The sequence below is a fragment of the Chiloscyllium plagiosum genome, unplaced genomic scaffold (assembly GCF_037043375.1).
Source record: "Chiloscyllium plagiosum isolate Xiang-an unplaced genomic scaffold, Cpla_swu_hap1 HiC_scaffold_38, whole genome shotgun sequence".
NCBI lineage: Eukaryota > Metazoa > Chordata > Chondrichthyes > Orectolobiformes > Hemiscylliidae > Chiloscyllium > Chiloscyllium plagiosum.
In genome coordinates, this window is record NW_028270176.1 from 8,886,002 (window position 1) to 8,905,796 (window position 19,795).

Sequence of the window (19,795 nt, forward strand, 5' to 3'; positions counted from 1 at the left end):
TAAATCTCTGGAAGGTCATCCCTCAGTCTCCGACGCTCCAGGGATAAAGGTCCCAACCCATCCAGCCCCTCCTTATAACTCAAACCTTCCAGTCCCGGCAATATCCTCATCAAGTTTTTCTGCACCCTTTCCTGTTTCACAACATCCTCCCTATAAGAGTGACCAGAATTATATGTGTTCTGAAAATGACCTCACCAATGTCTTGTGCAGCCATAACATGCCATCCCAACTCTAACACACATTGCTCAGACCGATGAAGGTGAGTGTGCCAAATGCCTTCTTAATGACCCTGTCCACCCATGACACCAACAATGTACCTGCACCCTCTGTTCAATAACACTCCTCATGGTCCTACCATTAACTGTGTAAGTCCTGCCTTGATTTATCTTACCAAAATGCAACACCTCACGTTGATCAAAATTAAACTCCATCTCGCACCCCGAACCCCATTGGCCCAGCTGATCAAGATCTGATTGTACTCTTAGACAACCGTCTTCTCTGTCCACCACCCCACCAATGTTGGTGTCATCTGCAAACTTACTGACCATGCCTCCTAAATTCTCATCCAAATTGTTGAGATAAATGACAAACCACAGTGGACCCAGCACTGATCCTTGTGGGACACCATTGGTCACAGGCCTCTAGTCTGAATAACAACCCTCTACCACCATCTTCTGCCTCCTCCTATCAAACCAATTTTGTAACCAATTACTTTCCCTCCCTGGATCCCATGTAATCTAGCCTTACTAACCAGTCAACCATGTGGGATCTTGTCGATACAGTAAGGTGCTGGGTGCTATGAAGAGAATGTCAACTATTCCACGCACATCAATTTGGAGTCATAGAGTACAGAGGAGGCCCTTCAGCCCATCTAGTCTGAGTGGATCTATGTTTTCCCATTTTGCCTCACTAGTTCAACAGCCTTAAATGTTATGACATTTTGAGCCCAATTTCAAGTAATTTTTAAAAGTTGGGACATTTCCCACCTCAACTACCCGCCCAGGCAATGCATTCCATACCCCCACACCCTCTGGGTGAATTTTCGTCCCCTCAAATCACCTCCAAACCTTCACTTTAAATTATTGCCCCCCTAGTTATTGACCCTGTGCCTGAAAGGAACAGAATCCTCCAACCGCTAAGCAAAGTGCACAGAGTGTAATTGGTTCCCACGTTACCTTTGAGCTGTGCCTGATCAATGAAATGATTTGTTGCGATAATGTGAGTCCTCAACACCGCCATAGGCTTGCTGAATCACTGATGCTGAGATATCAGAGAAACTCAGACTAACACAAGTGGTCCCCAATTCTTGTGCCTCACCCCTCATTCCTGCTATTGCAAATTAAAAACCAACCTCAGTTTTGATACACAGAAACAGAAAACCTCACTTTGTTATTGCACATAGACACACAGATAGAACATTCCCCCACTGGACAGCAGCACAGGCTCTACCGAGATCAAACTGACCTGCGTCGACCCACAGAGAAGAACATTGGGAGGGGCAGTGGTGCGTTTTACTTTTACATTCAGTTACCAGATGTGGGCTTTATTGCCCATCCCTAATTGCCCCAGAGGGTGGTTCAGTGTCAACCACATTACTGTGAGATCTGGAGTCACATGTAGGCTCAGATCCGGGTAGAGACAGGTGAATTCTCCTCCTCTCCCCAGGGTGAGGGCATCGCTGGCCAGGCCTCCATTTATCACCCAACCCTAATTGCCCCAGAGGGCAGTTAAAAGTCAACCACATTGCTGTGGGTCTGGAGTCACATGTAGGCCAGACCAGGTAAGGATGGCAGATTTCCTTCCCTAAAGGATATTGGGAACCGGAATTTTCTGACAATCAGCAATGCTTTCATGGTCGCCATCGACTCTTAATTCCAGATTTTTATTCAATTCAAATTCCACTATCTGCCATGGGAGGATTCGAACCTGGATCCTGAGAACAACAATAATACCACAAGGTCATCACCTCCCATTACATTGGTAAATTCGTAAATCAGGAGAGTTTTTCGACCATGGTCATCATGCAATACTTAATTTCAGATGTTTTAAAATTTAATTCAATTTGCTTCTGTCTCACAATGTTCAAACATCTGAATGGAAGCAGAAGAGACAAAAAAACTATCGATGATGCAGCCTCACCTCTCAAAACGACACGTTCATTAAAAAGGAATATGTTTATGGGATATGGAGAAGACCATTGAGCCAAATCCGTCATTCAATAGCTGACCTATGGCCTAACGTCATTGACCCGCCTTTGGTTCCTATTCACTTAATGCTTTTGCTTAACAAAACCTTACCTCTCTCAGCTTTAAAACTAACAACTGATCCAGCACTCTTTGTAGAAGAGAGTTCCAACCCTCTTCTACCCTGTGCATGTTAATGTGCTTCCTAACCTCTTCCCCGGCCCGAATTCTCAGACTATCTCTCCCTAGTTCTAGAATCAGTAACCAGTAGAAGTACTCTATGAAGTTTATCTTAAGAATCTGCAATATCTTAAATCCGCTTCCCTCCTTTAGATCCGATTGCACTGCGATTCATGAATGGGACGGACAAGTGTTCTGGGAGAGTTGAGCTCTATTATAACGACAGCTGGACAGCCATCTGTAATGATGGTTGGGACATAGATGATGCCAATGTCGTTTGCCGTCAACTGGGCTGTGGGCAAGCCACGTCGGCTCCAGGGGGTGCCCACTTTGGCATGGTACCTGCAGAGTTCTGGTCATATACAGTCAAATGTAAAGGGACTGAGTCTAACCTCGTCAAGTGTCAAACAAGGTCAATGGAAGGAGACCACTGCAGATCAGGATCTGCAGCTTTTGTTATTTGCTCAGGTAAAGACCGAGTCACATGACTTAAGTAACATTTGTGTCACACAAGTCCCAGATAATGAACATCTCCAATAAGAGAGAATCTAACTATGGTGTTCAGTGGTATCACCATCACTGAATCCTTCCCCATCAACATCCTGGGGATTACCATTGAGAGAGATTGTAACCGTAGTCCTTTGATGTTGAATGTTGTTACCATCCGTGGTTCAAGAAGGCCACTCACTATCGCCTTCTCAAGGGGACTACCAGGAACACATCACAACAGAAATCTTCCTCTTGCAACAACATCAATTGTTGGAGAAACTCAGCAGGTCTAGCAGCATCTGTGGGGAGTGAGTCAGAGAAACAGAGTTGCCATTACAGGTTATAAAGTGCTGGAGAACCTCAGCAGGGCTGGCAGCCTCTCAGGGGAGAGAGAGAGAGAGAGAGACAGAGAGGGAGGGACAGAGAGAGAAACAGAGCAAATGTTTCAGGTCCTGTGACCCTTCATCAGAACTGATAGTAACCTGGAAAATTTGTTTGGTATTTGTGCTGAAGAAGGGAGGGTTTGGGGATAAGGATTGAGCAGATAGGCAGAGATGGAGCCCAGAGAGAGAGGGAGAGCCAGTTAGACAGACATAGGGATGGATAATGATAATCCTGGGAAGGGAGGAGAGCTGATAGTGGGGACCGTGAGTAGGTGAGAATGGGTTGATGGTCATGTGAAGGTTGGGTAGAGGATATCGAAGGAGGTGTATCAGACTGAACTCAATAATGAGTCTGGAAGGCTGCAGGGTCTTCAAGGGGGAGATGAGATGCTGTTGTTCTGAGCTTCACTGGAGCACTGTAGCAAGACTCTGAGATGGGAATGTTGGCTGGAGGATCACGGTGGGGCACTGAAGGAGCAGGTGACTGGAAGGTCAGGATCAGTTTTACAGACAGGGCGTAGGTGTGCTATCGGGCCACCCAGTCTCATTTCCTTTTCTGATTAACCTGCTCAGAAACATTCAGTTGCATTGCTGGATTAGATGGGGACTTGGACCAAGACTTTCTGGCCCAGAGGTTGGAATCATCCCTTATGATATTACAACACACTTTTCAACATAATATGCCAAAGATTTTACATTTGCTGAGGAGAATACCAAACATCTCCCAGCCTTAGTGTGTCAAAGTGCTTCCTAACCTCTCTCCTAAATTAGGACTGGCCCTTATTATCCCTCCAGTGAGGAAGCAGGCCATTCAGCCCATCGAGTCTACACTGACCCTCAAAGAGCATCCCACCCAGATCCTCTGCCCTACCCTATCCTTGGATTGGAGGAGCCAGTGTTGGACTGGGGTGGACAAAGTTAAAAATAAAAACAACAGATTATAGTCCAACATGTTTATTTGGAAGCAGGAGCTTTCAGAGCACCTGATCAACCACCTGATGAAGGAGCGGTGCTCCGAAAGCTAGTGCTTCCAAATAACCCTGTTGGACTGTAACCTGGGGTTGTGTGATTTTTAAGTTTGTTCTACTCTGTCTCTGTAACCCTGCATTTCCCATGGCCGACCCACCCTAACCTGCACATCTTTGGACTGTGGGAGGAAACCAGAGCACCCAGAGGAAACCCACGCAGACACGGGGAGAATGTGCAAACTCCTCACAGGCAGTCGCCCGAGGGTGGAATCAAACCTGGGTCCCTGGCGTTGTGAGGCAGCAGTGCTAACCACTGAGCCACCGTGTCACCCAGCTTGGCTCTCTGCATAACATAACCCCTCAAGTCCAGGTATTATTGTTATAAACCAACGTTCCACTCCCTCCAAAGCTAATCTAACCTTCCTCAGGCTTGGTGTCTAGACCTGCTCCAAATGGGGTCTATCCAGGGTTTGGTTTTACTGCAATAGAACCTCTGCATCCTTGCACTGCAGTTCTCTCGATGGAAAGGCCATCATTCCATGACCTCTCTTCAATGCCCAGTGGGAATTATAAATAGAAATGTAGGGACAGACTGCACGTTGAGTCTTTCTTTTCGGGTCTGTCTGACGGAGCAAGGTGGAGTGTAGGAGATGTGGGTGGTCTGTTTGGAATGCTGGTGAGATATTACAATAGCACCGCTTGATGTAATGAGAAACCTCCTCCCAATCTGTGAGATCTTGTTCTCCTGGGTGCTGCCAGACTTATGATAATAATTTCAGTTCTGTATGTGCATCACAGAGCATGACTTCCATAAACTGGGATTAAAAACAATAGTTACAAAATGAAATTGATTGTTTGTTTGAATTTCTGACCACGATCCAATTGTGAAAGTAATATCATAAAGAGATACAGCACGGATACAGGCCTTTCAGCCCAACACATCCAGGCTGCCCAGGTTCCCTGAACTGAACTAATTCCATTTGTCTGTGTGTGACCCACATCCCTCTAAACCTTTCCTATCCACATACCTGTCCTGAAATGTTGTAATTGTACCCACCTCTCTCACTTCCTCTGGTAGATCACTCCACGTACACACCACCCTCCGTGTGAAAACGTTGCCCCTCAGGTCCTTTTTGAATCTTTCCCCTCTCACCTTCAACCTCTGCCCTCTAGTTTCCGACTCCCCTACCCTGAGGAACAGACCTTGGCTGTTCACCTTATCTGTGTCCCTTGCCCCTTACTAAACCTTGATGAGGTCAACCCTCTGCCCCCTATGCTTCAGGAAAGAAGTCCCAGTCTTTCTTTGTAACTCAACCCCTCCAGCCTCAGTAACATCCTTGTCAATCTTTTCTGCACCTGTTCCAGTTTCAAATCATCAGGGCAACCAGAATTGTACACAGTGCTCCAAATGTGGTCTTATGACTGGTAACATTATCACGTTGACAATATCCCTGCAGATTTTAATATTGTCACTTAACTAGATGAGCAAGCATCCTTATTATCGTGTTACTGGGTGTTACACTCGCTTTCACCTCCTCATTCACTCTATATCCACCAAGTAGTTTTATAATTGTAAAAGTCAATAGACCATAGAACTTAGAACATCACAGAGCAGTACAGGCCCTTCGGCCCTCGATGTTGCGCTGACCTGTGGATCCAATCCGAAGCCTCTCTATCCTACATTATTCCATTTTCCTCCACATGATTATTCAATGACCATTTAAATGCCCTTAGAGTCTACAACTGTTGCAGGCAGTGCGTTCCAATAATCTCTGAGTAAAGAAACTACCTCTGAGATCTGTCCAATATCTATCACCCCTCAATTGAGGGCGGCACGGTGGCACAGTGGTTAGCACTGCTGCCTCACAGCGCCAGAGACCCGGGTTCAATTCCCGACTCAGGTGACTGACTGTGTGGAGTTTGCACGTTCTCCCTGTGTCTGTGTGGGTTTCCTCTGGGTGCTCCGGTTTCCTCCCACAGTCCAAAGATGTGCAGGTCAGGTGAATTGGCCACGCTAAATTGCCCGTAGTGTTAGGTAAAGGGGTAAATGTACGGGAATGGGTGGATTACGCTTCGGTGGGTCGGTGTGGACTTGTTGGGCCGAAGGGCCTGTTTCCACACTGTAAGTAATCTAATCTAATCTAATCTGTAAGTAATTTAAAGCTATATCCTCTCATGCCAGCTGATGTGAAAACAATATTTATACTTCTGTGGTTTTTTTTATAGATTTTTTTTGAAGAAAAAGGGATTTTTTTAAACTTTTTTTGCAAACTTACAAAATAACACAAACAAATATAAGCACTAATATACAATTAAATATTAAATAAATAATAACCAAAACACAACAAATAAAATAAGAGGAAAAAACACTCAACTAAGTACTAATCTAACCTACAAATAACCAAAGCTTATAATAAAATATCTTACATTACTCAAAAAAAACATAGTAATTAAATAATGAAGTACATGCTCAGAATGAATTAACATCAAATCATAATAAAACCCGTATTTATACGGGATTCCTCCCCCTGGGGGCCCCCGGACCAGCCAGAACCACTACCACAACTAGATAAAAGCCCTTGACAAAATGGCCAAAATATCTGTATCTATATCGTTCAGAAAGGGCTGCCATATTTTATAGAATAATTCAGTTTTTTGGTGCACCATATTTGTAAGGACGTCAAGGGGGATATATTCCATGATTAACCTGTGCCAATTCGAAAGTCCTGGAGGGCCCTCAGCTACCCAGTTTACTAAGATGTTTTTCCTTGCACAAAAGGAGAGAATGGAAAATAATTTCCACATCCATTTGAGTTTTTAAATTCTATTTTTAGAAAACACTAGGTTGGAGAGTGGGATTGTTGCATGTTTGCCTCGCAAGTCCCCGAGGTGAATTATTAGCCCAGCGATAGTACAGATAGTTCTTGTGTGAAGCAGTGCGATTTGGCTGTAATGTCGCTGACAGATTAGGGAGTGGTATTTTTTGCGAACACTTAATTCTGTTTGCAATAGTGCGATTCCAGCCGCAATCGTTTGGCACGCTTCAACCTGCGCATGTGCTGATGTCAGTTGCTGTCAGAGCATGAGAGGTACAGCACAATACATCTCAAACATTAAACTAATGAATGTTCATTGCTCTCCTCTGACAGAAGAATATTGTTGTCTATTTTCTGTCTAAGCCCCTGTATAACTGCTGCAGTTCTGCATTACTCCCATACACACCATTTGCCTTTCTAATTTGTTCTTGTACCTGCATTTCACGTAACGCCCCAGAAACAGTCAGAAGGCAATCAGCCACAGCCATCTCCTTCTGCAACTACAACTGCACCTGAAGGTGCCAATGATGATGAACCTTTCTCCCTGCGGTAGCAATACTTTTTCAATGTCATGTGTTAATTTTACTTTTGCTTCATTAATAAATATGATTTAACCAGCCATCCAGGCTGTGCTATACTTTGTTATAGGATTTTGGGTGATCTTTGAGCGATCGTGAGTGATATGTCTTGTTGGTCAGCCCCTCACCCTACTTTCCCCATTGGCCCCATTATTTCTATTTCACTGGAACACAGCCCCGCGTAATCGGAGAACTCTCTGTACTGTCAAACCTGTCGTTGCTGATAAGAGCTTCACTTTGTAGTGCATCCTTCCCCTGGGTCAAAATTTACAAGTTTAAGCCCCGCCACAGATCGTATCAATTATAACAACAGACTGATCACAAAATGCAGAAAATTTGGAATTGTCTTCATGTTCGTATCTCCCTGATTTACCAGAGTGTGTCCTTTCTGTTTTCGCTGCAGGTCTTTATCCCATTGAGCAGCTCTTTCGCCTGTGCCTCGCAGCTGCCATTCTGGCTCTGCTTACAGTCTTTCTTGCACTGGAACTGAGAAGGAAATCCTAGGCACTGAAGAGTACAGGTGGTTGTAAAAGTGTGAAGATTGTATTCATTATGATGGTTTTCTCTTTGCCTTTCATAAGTTCATTAAAGTAACAGGTTGCAAAGTTGGAGACAAGTGCATGGTAATGTGACAAATTTTGGGAGTAAAGTTGTCAATTTCTGAACTTAGAGTTGCAGAGTGTGGTGCCGGAAGAGCACAGTCAGTCAGGCAGCATCTGTGGAGCAAGATAAAAAGCTTCTGCTCGATACATCGACTCTCCTGTTCCTTGGATGCTGGACCTCCAGCATCTGCAGTCTGCACTTTCTCCTAAGCTCTGAAGTTACCCTTAGCTCAATATCTTAACATCGTTGTAATACTCGAATATTTAAGAGAAATTCCATCAGATATGATTAGATTGGGTTCCCTACTGTGTGGAAACAGGCCCTTCAGCCCAACAAGTCCACACCGACCTTCTGAAGAGTAACCCACCCAGACCCATTTCTCTCTGACTAATGCACCTAACACTATGGGCAATTCACCTGACCTGCACATCTTTGGACTGTGGGAGGAAAACCACGCAGACATGGGGAGAATGTGCAAACTCCACACAGACAGTTGCCCGAGGCTGGAATTGAACCTGAGACCCTGGTGCTGTGAGGCAGCATTACTAACCACTGAGCCACTGTGCTGCCCCATATCTAGAGAGATTGAATTTTAAAAAAATTCTGCTGGGACGTGGGCCCCTCTGTCTAGCCAGCATAAATTGCCTTGTTCCTAGTTGCCCCTTGACGAGATGGTGGTATGTGTGCCAGTGCAGTCCATGTGCTATTGGTGAGGGGGTTCGAGTGAGGCGGTTCGAGTCCCAGAGCACGGGGACAGTGAGGGGGATCGAGTTCCAGAGCGGGGAGACAGTGAGGGGGATCGAGTCCCAGAGCGGGGGGACAGTGAGGGGGATCGAGTTCCAGAGCGGGGGGACAGTGAGGCGGTTCAAGTCCCAGAGCACGGGGACAGTGAGGGGGATCGAGTTCCAGAGCGGGGGGACAGTGAGGGGGATCGAGTCCCAGAGCAGGTGGACAGTGAGGGGGATCGAGTCCCAGAGCACGGGGACAGTGAGGGGGATTGAATCCCGGAGCAGAGGGACAGTGAGGGGGATCGAGTTCCAGAGCGGGGGGACAGTGAGGGGGATCGAGTCCCAGAGCAGGTGGACAGTGAGGGGGATCGAGTTCCAGAGCGGGGGGACAGTGAGGGGGATCGAGTTCCAGAGCGGGGGGACAGTGAGGGGGATCGAGTCCTGGAGCAGGGGGACAGTGAGGGGGATCGGGTTCCAGAGCAATGGGACAGTGAGGGGGATCGAGTTCCAGAGCGGGGGGACAGTGAGGGGGATCGAGTTCCAGAGCAGGGGGACAGTGAGGGGGATCGAGTCGCAGAGCAGGGGGACAGTGAGGGGGATCGAGTTGCAGAGCAGGGGGACAGTGAGGGGGATCGAGTTGCAGAGCAGGGGGACAGTGAGGGGGATCGAGTTCCAGAGTGGGGGATCGAGTCCCGGAGCTGAAGGACAGTGAGGGGAATCGAGGCCGAGAGTGGGGGACAGTGAGGGGGATCGAGTCCCAGAACAGGGGGACAGTGAGTGGGATCGAGTCCCAGAGTGGGAGACAGTGAGGGGGATCGAGTCCCAGAGTGGGGGACAGTGAGGGGGATCGAGTCCCAGAGTGGGGGACAGTGAGGGGGATCGAGTCCCAGAGTGGGAGACAGTGAGGGGGATCGAGTCCCAGAGTGGGGGACAGTGAGGGGGATCGAGTCCCAGAGTGGGAGACAGTGAGGGGGATCGAGTCCCAGAGTGGGAGACAGTGAGGGGGATCGAGTCCCAGAGTGGGGGACAGTGAGGGGGATCGAGTCCCAGAGTGGGAGACAGTGAGGGGGATCGAGTCCCAGAGCAGGGGGACAGTGAGGGGGTTCGAGTCCCAGAACAGGGGGACAGTGAGGGGGATCGAGTCCCAGAGTGGGGGGACAGTGAAGGGTTTTGAGTCCCAGAGTGGGGGACATTGAGGGAGTTCGAGGACCGGAGTGGGGGTCAGTAAGGGGGATTGAGTCCCAGAGTTGAGGGCAGTATGGGGGATAGAGTCACAGAGTTGGGGACACTGAGGAGGATCAAGTCCCAGAGTGGGGGGACAGTGAGGGGATCGAGTCCCAGAATGGGGGACAGGGAGGGGGATGGAGTCTCAGAGCAGGAGGACAGTGAGGGGGATCGAGTCCCAGAGCAGGGGGACAGTGAGGGGGTTCGAGTGCCAGAGTTGAGGACAGTGAGGGGATCGAGTGCCAGAGTTGAGGACAGTGAGGGGGATCGAGTCCCAGAGTGGGGGGACAGTGAGGGGGATTGAGTCCCAGAGCAGAGGGACAGTGAGGGGGATTGAGTCCCGGAGCAGAGGGACAGTGAGAGGGATCGAGTCCCAGAGCAGGGGACAGTGAAAGGGATTGAGTCCCAGAATAGAGGACAGTGAGGGGGATTGAGTCCCAGAGCAAGGGGTCAGTGAGGGGGATCGAGTCCCAGAGCAGGGGGACAGTGAGGGGGATCGAGTCCCAGAGCAGAGGGACAGTGAGGGGGATCGAGTCCCGGAGCAGAGGGACAGTGAGAGGGATCGAGTCCCAGAGCAGGGGGACAGTGAAAGGGATTGTGTCCCAGAGTAGAGGACAGTGAGGGGGATTGAGTCCCAAAGCAGGGGACAGTAATGGGGATCAAGTTCCAGAGTAGAGGACAGTAAGGGGGATCGAGTTCCAGAGTAGTGGACAGTGAGGGGGTTCGAATCCTGGAGTGGTGGACAAAGAGGGGTATAGAATCCCGGAACCGGGGGACAGTGAGGGGGATCGAGTCCCAGAGTGGGGGACAGTGAGGGGGATCGAGTCCCAGAGTGTGAGAAAGTGAGGGGTTTCCAGTCCTAGAGCAGGGGGACAGTGAGGGGGATCGAGTCCCAGAGCAGGGGGACAGTGAGGGGGATCGAGTCCCAGAGTAGGGGGACAGTGAGGGGGATCGAGTCGCAGGGCACGGGGACAGTGAGGGGGATCGAGTCCCAGACCACGGGGACAGTGAGGGGGATCGAGTCCCAGACCACGGGGACAGTGAGGGGGATCGAGTTCCAGAGCGGGGGGACAGTGAGGGGGTTCGAGTCCCAGAGCACGGGGACAGTGAGGGGGATCGAGTTCCAGAGCGGGGGGACAGTGAGGCGGTTCGAGTCCCAGAGCACGGGGACAGTGAGGGGGATCGAGTTCCAGAGCGGGGGGACAGTGAGGGGGATCGAGTCCCAGAGCGGGGGGACAGTGAGGGGGATCGAGTTCCAGAGCGGGGGGACAGTGAGGCGGTTCGAGTCCCAGAGCAGGCGGACAGTGAGGGGGATCGAGTTCCAGAGCGGGGGGACAGTGAGGGGGATCGAGTCCCAGAGCACGGGGACAGTGAGGGGGATTGAATCCCGGAGCAGAGGGACAGTGAGGGGGATCGAGTTCCAGAGCGGGGGGACAGTGAGGGGGATCGAGTCCCAGAGCAGGTGGACAGTGAGGGGGATCGAGTTCCAGAGCGGGGGGACAGTGAGGGGGATCGAGTTCCAGAGCGGGGGGACAGTGAGGGGGATCGAGTCCTGGAGCAGGGGGACAGTGAGGGGGATCGAGTTCCAGAGCAATGGGACAGTGAGGGGGATCGAGTTCCAGAGCGGGGGGACAGTGAGGGGGATCGAGTTCCAGAGCGGGGGGACAGTGAGGGGGATCGAGTTCCAGAGCGGGGGGACAGTGAGGGAGATCGTGTCCCAGAGCAGGGGGATAGTGAGGGGGATCGAGTTGCAGAGCAGGGGGACAGTGAGGGGGATCGAGTCGCAGAGCAGGGGGACAGTGAGGGGGATCGAGTTGCAGAGCAGGGGGACAGTGAGGGGGATCGAGTTGCAGAGCAGGGGGACAGTGAGGGGGATCGAGTTCCAGAGTGGGGGATCGAGTCCCGGAGCTGAAGGACAGTGAGGGGAATCGAGGCCAAGAGTGGGGGACAGTGAGGGGGATCGAGTCCCAGAACAGGGGGACAGTGAGTGGGATCGAGTCCCAGAGTGTGTGAAGATGAGGGATATCGAGTCCCAGAGTGGGGGACAGTGAGGGGGATCGAGTCCCAGAGTGGGGGACAGTGAGGGGGATCGAGTCCCAGAGTGGGAGACAGTGAGGGGGATCGAGTCCCAGAGTGGGGGACAGTGAGGGGGATCGAGTCCCAGAGTGGGAGACAGTGAGGGGGATCGAGTCCCAGAGTGGGAGACAGTGAGGGGGATCGAGTCCCAGAGTGGGGGACAGTGAGGGGGATCGAGTCCCAGAGTGAGAGACAGTGAGGGGGATCGAGTCCCAGAGCAGGGGGACAGTGAGGGAGTTCGAGTCCCAGAACAGGGGGACAGTGAGGGGGATCGAGTCCCAGAGCGGGGGGACAGTGAAGGGTTTTGAGTCCCAGAGTGGGGGACATTGAGGGAGTTCGAGGACCGGAGTGGGGGTCAGTAAGGGGGATTGAGTCCCAGAGTTGAGGGCAGTATGGGGGATAGAGTCACAGAGTGGGGGACACTGAGGAGGACCAAGTCCCAGAGTGGGGGGACAGTGAGGGGATCGAGTCCCAGAGCAGGGGGACAGTGAGGGGGATCGAGTCCCAGAATGGGGGACAGTGAGGGGGATCGTGTCCCAGAGCAGGGGGACAGTGAGGGGGTTCGAGTGCCAGAGTTGAGGACAGTGAGGGGATCGAGTGCCAGAGTTGAGGACAGTGAGGGGGATCGAGTCCCAGAGTGGGGGGACAGTGAGGGGGATTGAGTCCCAGAGCAGAGGGACAGTGAAAGGGATTGTGTCCCAGAGTAGAGGACAGTGAGGGGGATTGAGTCCCAGAGCAAGGGGTCAGTGAGGGGGATCGAGTCCCAGAGCAGGGGGACAGTGAGGGGGATCGAGTCCCAGAGCAGAGGGACAGTGAGGGGGATCGAGTCCCGGAGCAGAGGGACAGTGAGAGGGATCGAGTCCCAGAGCAGGGGGACAGTGAAAGGGATTGTGTCCCAGAGTAGAGGACAGTGAGGGGGATTGAGTCCCAGAGTGGGGGACAGTGAGGGGGATCGAGTCCCACAGTGGGGGACAGTGAGGGGGATGGAGTTCCAGAGTAGAGGACAGTGAGTGGGATCGAGCCCCAGAGTAGGGGGACAGTGAGGGGGTTCGAATCCTGGAGTTCGTGGACAGAGAGTGGGATAGAATCCCGGAGCTGGGGGACTGTGAGGGGGATCGAGTCCCAGAGTGGGGGACAGTGAGGGGGATCGAGTCCCAGAGTGTGAGAAAGTGAGGGGTATCCAGTCCTAGAGCAGGGGGACAGTGAGGGGGATCGAGTCCCAGAAGCGGGGGGACAGTGAGGGGGATCGAGTCCCAGAAGCGGGGGGACAGTGAGGGGGATCGAGTCCCAGAAGCGGGGGGACAGTGAGGGGGATCGAGTCCCAGAGTGGGGGACAGTGAGGGGTATTGAGTGCCAGAGTTGAGGACAGTGAGTGGGATCAACTCCCAGAGTAGGGGGACAGTGAGGGGGATCGAGTGCCAGAGTTGAGGACAGTGAGGGGGATCGAGTCCCAGTATGGGGACAGTGAGGGGGATCGAGTCCCAGTGTGGGGGGACAGTGAGGGGGCTCGTGTGCCAGAGTTGAGGACAGTGAGGGGGATCGAGTCACAGAGGAGATGGACAGTGAGGGAGACCGACTCCCAGAGTAGGGGGACAGTGAGGGGGATCGAGTGCCAGAGTTGAGGACAGTGAGGGAGTTTGAGTCCCAGAGTAGGGGGACAGTGAGGGGGATCGAGTCCCAGAGTTGAGGACAGTGAGGGAGTTCGAGTCCCAGTATGGGGGGACAGTGAGGGGGATCGAGTCCCAGTATGGGGGGACAGTGAGGGGGATCGAGTGCCAGAGTTGAGGACAGTGAGGGGGATCGAGTCCCAGAGCAGGGGGACAGTGAGGGGGATCGAGTCCCAGAGCAGGGGGACAGTGAGGGGGATTGAGTCTCGAAGCAAGGGGTCAGTGAGGGGGATCGAGTCCCAGAGCAGGGGGACAGTGAGGGGGATCGAGTCCCAGTGCAGGGGGTCAAAGAGCGGGATCGAGTCCAGGAGCAGAGGGACAGTGAGCGGGATCGAGTCCCGGAGCAGGGGGTCAGTGAGGGGGATCGAGTGCCAGAGCAGAGGGACAGTGAGGGGGATCGAGTCCCAGAGCAGAGGGACAGTGAGGGGGATCGAGTCCCAGAGCGGGGGGACAGTGAGGGGGATCGAGTCCCAGAGCAGGGGGACAGTGAGAGGGATCGAGTCTCGAAGCAAGGGGTCAGTGAGGGGGATCGAGTCCCAGAGCAGAGGGACAGTGAGGGAGATCGAGTCCCTGAGTGGAGTACAGTGAGAGGGATCGAGTCTCAGAGCAGGGGGACAGTTTTTTTTTTAGTGATTAGATTAGATTAGATTACTTACAGTGTGGAAACAGGCCCTTCGGCCCAACAAGTCCACACCGACCCGCCGAAGCGTAACCCATCCATACCCCTACATTTACCCCTTTACCTAACACTACGGGCAATTTTTAACATGGCCAATTCACCTGACTTGCACATCTTTGGACTGTGGGAGGAAACCGGAGCCCCCGGAGGAAACCCACGCAGACACGGGGAGAACGTGCAAACTCCACACAGTCAGTCGCCTGAGGCGGGAATTGAACCCGGGTCTCTGGCGCTGCGAGGCAGCAGTGCTAACCACTGTGCCACCGTGCCGCCCAGTTAGAGGGATCGAGCCCCAGAGTAGGGGGACAGTGAGGGGGTTCGAATCCTGGAGTGGTGGACAGAGAGGGGGATAGAATCCCGGAGCCGGGGGACAGTGAGGGGGATCGAGTCCCAGAGTGGGGGACAGTGAGGGGGATCGAGTCCCAGAGTAGGGGGACAGTGAGAGGGATCGAGCCCCAGAGTAGGGGGACAGTGAGGGGGATCGAGTCCCAGAGTGGGGGACAGTGAGGGGGATCGAGTCCCAGAGTGGAGGACAGTGAGGGGTATCGAGTGCCAGAGTAGGGGCACAGTGAGGGGAATCGAGTGCCAGAGTGGGGGACAGTGAGGGGGATCGGATCGCAGAACAGGGGGACACTGAGGGGGATCGCATCTCAGGGCAGGGGGACAGTGAGGGGGATCGAGTCCCAGAGCAGGAGGACAGTGAGGGGAATCGAATCCCGGAGTGGAGGGCAGTATGGGGGATCGACTCATGAGTGGGGGACAGTGAGGGGGATCGAGTCCCAGAGTGGATGACAGTGAAGGGATTGAGTCCCAGAGTGGGGGACAGTGAGGGGTATCGGGTCACAGAGTGGGGAACAATGAAGGGGATCGAGTCCCAGAGTGGGAGACAGTGAGGGGGATCGGGTCACAGAGTGGGAGACAGTGAGGGGGATCGGGTCACAGAGTGGGGAACAATGAGGGGGATCGAGTCCCAGAGTGGAGGACAGTGAGGGGGATGAGGTACCAGAGCAGGGGGACAATGAGGGGCATTGAGTACTAGAGTGGAGGACAGTGAGTGGGATCAAATCCCAGAGTCGGGGTCAGTGAGGGGGATCGAGTCCCAGAGTGGAGGACAGTGAGGGGTATCGAGTGCCAGAGTAGGGGCACAGTGAGGGGAATCGAGTGCCAGAGTGGGGGTCAGTGAAGGGTTTTGAGTCCCAGAGTGGGGGACATTGAGGGAGTTCGAGTACCGGAGTGGGGGTCAGTAAGGGGGATCGAGTCCCAGAGTGGAGGGCAGTATGGGGGATCGAGTCCCAGAGTGGGGGGACAGTGAGGGGGATCGAATCCCAGAGTGGGAGACAGTGAGGGGGATCGAGTCCCAGAGCGGGGGGACAGTGAGGGGGATCAAGTCCCAGAGTGGGAGACAGTGAGGGGGATCGAATCCCAGAGTGGGGGTCAGTGAAGGGTTTTGAGTCCCAGAGTGGGGGACATTGAGGGAGTTCGATTACCGGAGTGGGGGTCAGTAAGGGGGATCGAGTCCCAGAGTGGAGGGCAGTATGGGGGATTGTGTCCCAGAGTGGGGGAGAGTGAGGGGGATCGAATCCCACAGCAAAGGGTCAGTGAGGGGGATCAAGTCCCCAGCAGAGGGTCAGTGAAGGGGATCGAGTGCCAGAGCAGGGGGACAGTGAGGGGAATCGAGTCCCAGAGCAGGGGGACAGTGAGGGGGATTGAGTGCAAGAGCAAGAGGTCAGTGAGGGGGATTGAGTCCCAGAGCAGAGGGACAGTGTATGGGATCGAGTCCCGGAGCAGATGGACAGTGAGGGGGATTGAGTCCCGGAGCAGAGGGACAGTGTATGGGATCGAGTCCCGGAGCAGATGGACAGTGAGGGGGATCGAGTCCCAGAGCAGAGGGACAGTGAGGGGGATCGAGTCCCAGAGCAGAGGGACAGTGAGGGGGATCGAGTCCCACAGTGGGGCACAGTGAGGGGGATTGAGTCCCGGAGCAAGGGGTCAGTGAGGGGGATCGAGTCCCAGAGTGGAGGACAGTGAGGGGGATCGGGTCACAGAGTGGGGAACAATGAGGAGGATCGAGTCCCAGAGTGGGAGACAGTGAGGGGGATCGAGTCCCAGAGTAGAGGACAGTGAGGGGGATTGACTCCCAGAGTAGAGGACAGTGAGGGGGATTGAGTCCCAGAGTAGAGGACAGTGAGGGGGATTGAGTCCCAGAGCGGGGGACAGTAAGGGGGATCGAGTTCCAGAGTAGAGGACAATGAGTGGGATCGAGTCCCAGAGTAGGGGGACAGTGAGGGGGTTCGAATCCTGGAGTGGAGGACAGAAAGGGTGATAGAATCCCGGAACCGGGGGACAGTGAGGGGGATCGAGTCCCAGAGTGTGAGAAAGTGAGGGGTATCCAGTCCTAGAGCAGGGGGACAGTGAGGGGGATCGAGTCCCAGAGCAGGGGGACAATGAGGGGGATCGAGTCCCAGAGTGGAGGACAGTGAGGGGGATCGGGTCACAGAGTGGGGAACAATGAGGGGGATCGAGTCCCAGAGTGGGAGACAGTGAGGGGGATCGAGTCCCAGAGTAGGGGGACAGGGAGGGGGATCGAGTCCCAGAGTTGGGGGACAGTGAGGGGTATCGAGTGCCAGAGTGGGTGATAGTGAGGAGGATTGAGTCGTAGAGTGGAGGACAGTGAGTGGGATCGGGTCCCAGAGTAGGGGTCAGTGAGGGGGATCGAGTCCCAGAGTTGTGGACAGACAGGGGGACCGACTGCCAGAATAGGGGGACAGTGAGGGGGATCGAGTCCCAGTGTGGGGGAACAGTGAGGGGGCTCGAGTGCCAGAGTTGAGGACAGTGAGGGGGATCGAGTCCCAGAGCAGGGGGTCAGTGAGTGGGATCGAGTCCCAGAACAGACGGTCAGTGAGGAGGATCGAGTCCCAGAATGGGGGTCAGTGAGTGGGATCGAGTCCCAGAGCAGGGGGTCAGTGAGTGGGATCGAGTCCCAGATCAGGGGGATCGTGTCCCAGAGCAGGAAGACAGTGAGAGGAATCGAGTCCCAGAGCGGGGGGACAGTGAGGGGGATTGAGTCCCGGAGCAAGGGGTCAGTGAGGGGGATCGAGTCCCAGAGTGGAGGACAGTGAGGGGGATCGGGTCACAGAGTGGGGAACAATGAGGGGGATCGAGTCCCAGAGTGGGAGACAGTGAGGGGGATCGAGTCCCAGAGTGGGAGACAGTGAGTAGGATCGAGTCCGAGAGTGGGAGACAGTGAGGGGGATTGAGTCCCAGAGTGGGAGACCGTGAGGGGGATCAAGTCCCAGAGTGGAGGACAGTGAGGGGGATGAGGTACCAGAGCAGGGGGACAGTGAGTACTAGAGTGGAGGACAGTGAGGGGGATCGAGTCCCGGAGCAGAGGGACAGTGTATGGGATCGAGTCCCGGAGCAGATGGACAGTGAGGGGGATCGAGTCCCAGAGCAGAGGGACAGTGAGGGGGATCGAGTCCCACAGTGGGGCACAGTGAGGGGGATTGAGTCCCAGAGTGGAGGACAGTGAGGGGGATTGAGTCCCAGAGTAGAGGACAGTGAGGGGGATTGAGTCCCAGAGTAGAGGACAGTGAGGGGGATTGAGTCCCAGAGTAGAGGACAGTGAGGGGGATTGAGTCCCAGAGCGGGGGACAGTAAGGGGGATCGAGTTCCAGAGTAGAGGACAATGAGTGGGATCGAGTCCCAGAGTAGGGGGACAGTGAGGGGGTTCGAATCCTGGAGTGGTGGACAGAAAGGGTGATAGAATCCCGGAACCGGGGGGCAGTGAGGGGGATCGAGTCCCAGAGTGTGAGAAAGTGAGGGGTATCCAGTCCTAGAGCAGGGGGACAATGAGGGGGATCGAGTCCCAGAGTAGGGGGACAGTGAGGGGGTTCGAATCCTGGAGTGGTGGACAGAAAGGGTGATAGAATCCCGGAACCGGGGGACAGTGAGGGGGATCGAGTCCCAGAGTGTGAGAAAGTGAGGGGTATCCAGTCCTAGAGCAGGGGGACAGTGAGGGGGATCGAGTCCCAGAGCAGGGGGACAATGAGGGGGATCGAGTCCCAGAGTAGGGGGACAGGGAGGGGGATCGAGTCCCAGAGTTGGGGGACAGTGAGGGGTATCGAGTGCCAGAGTGGGGGATAGTGAGGAGGATTGAGTTCCAGAGCGGGGGGACAGTGAGGGGGATCGAGTCCCAGAGCGGGGGGACAGTGAGGGGGATCGAGTTCCAGAGCGGGGGGACAGTGAGGCGGTTCGAGTCCCAGAGCACGGGGACAGTGAGGGGGATCGAGTTCCAGAGCGGGGGGACAGTGAGGGGGATCGAGTCCCAGAGCACGGGGACAGTGAGGGGGATTGAATCCCGGAGCAGAGGGACAGTGAGGGGGATCGAGTCCCAGAGCGGGGGGACAGTGAGGGGGATCGAGTCCCAGAGCAGGTGGACAGTGAGGGGGATCGAGTTCCAGAGCGGGGGGACAGTGAGGGGGATCGAGTTCCAGAGCGGGGGGACAGTGAGGGGGATCGAGTCCTGGAGCAGGGGGACAGTGAGGGGGATCGAGTTCCTGAGCAATGGGACAGTGACGGGGATCGAGTTCCAGAGCGGGGGGACAGTGAGGGGGATCGAGTTCCAGAGCGGGGGGACAGTGAGGGGGATCGAGTTCCAGAGCGGGGGGACAGTGAGGGAGATCGAGTCCCAGAGCAGGGGGTCAGTGAGGGGGATCGAGTTGCAGAGCAGGGGGACAGTGAGGGGGATCGAGTCGCAGAGCAGGGGGACAGTGAGGGGGATCGAGTTGCAGAGCAGGGGGACAGTGAGGGGGATCGAGTTGCAGAGCAGGGGGACAGTGAGGGGGATCGAGTTCCAGAGTGGGGGATCGAGTCCCGGAGCTGAAGGACAGTGAGGGGAATCGAGGCCGAGAGTGGGGGACAGTGAGGGGGATCGAGTCCCAGAACAGGGAGACAGTGAGGGGGATCGAGTCCCAGAGTGGGGGACAGTGAGGGGGATCGAGTCCCAGAGTGGGGGACAGTGAGGGGGATCGAGTCCCAGAGTGGGGGACAGTGAGGGGGATCGAGTCCCAGAGTGGGGGACAGTGAGGGGGATCGAGTCCCAGAGTGGGAGACAATGAGGGGGATCGAGTCCCAGAGTGGGAGACAGTGAGGGGGATCGAGTCCCAGAGTGGGGGACAGTGAGGGGGATCGAGTCCCAGAGTGGGAGACAGTGAGGGGGATC

General features: G+C 54.3%; 1 protein-coding gene across 1 annotated transcript in view; it reads left to right on the forward strand.

The window, feature by feature from the left end:
- The window catches only part of LOC122544169 (scavenger receptor cysteine-rich domain-containing protein DMBT1-like), a 118,568-nt gene that overhangs the window by 67,968 nt on the left and 30,805 nt on the right, over nucleotides 1-19,795 (forward strand). Inside the window, exons 10-11 of the mRNA XM_087980980.1 lie at nucleotides 2,517-2,831; nucleotides 8,001-8,117. Coding sequence (XP_087837106.1) covers nucleotides 2,517-2,831; nucleotides 8,001-8,101 — 416 coding nt within the window. The 3' untranslated portion in view covers nucleotides 8,102-8,117. The remainder of the gene's footprint in view (nucleotides 1-2,516; nucleotides 2,832-8,000; nucleotides 8,118-19,795) is intronic.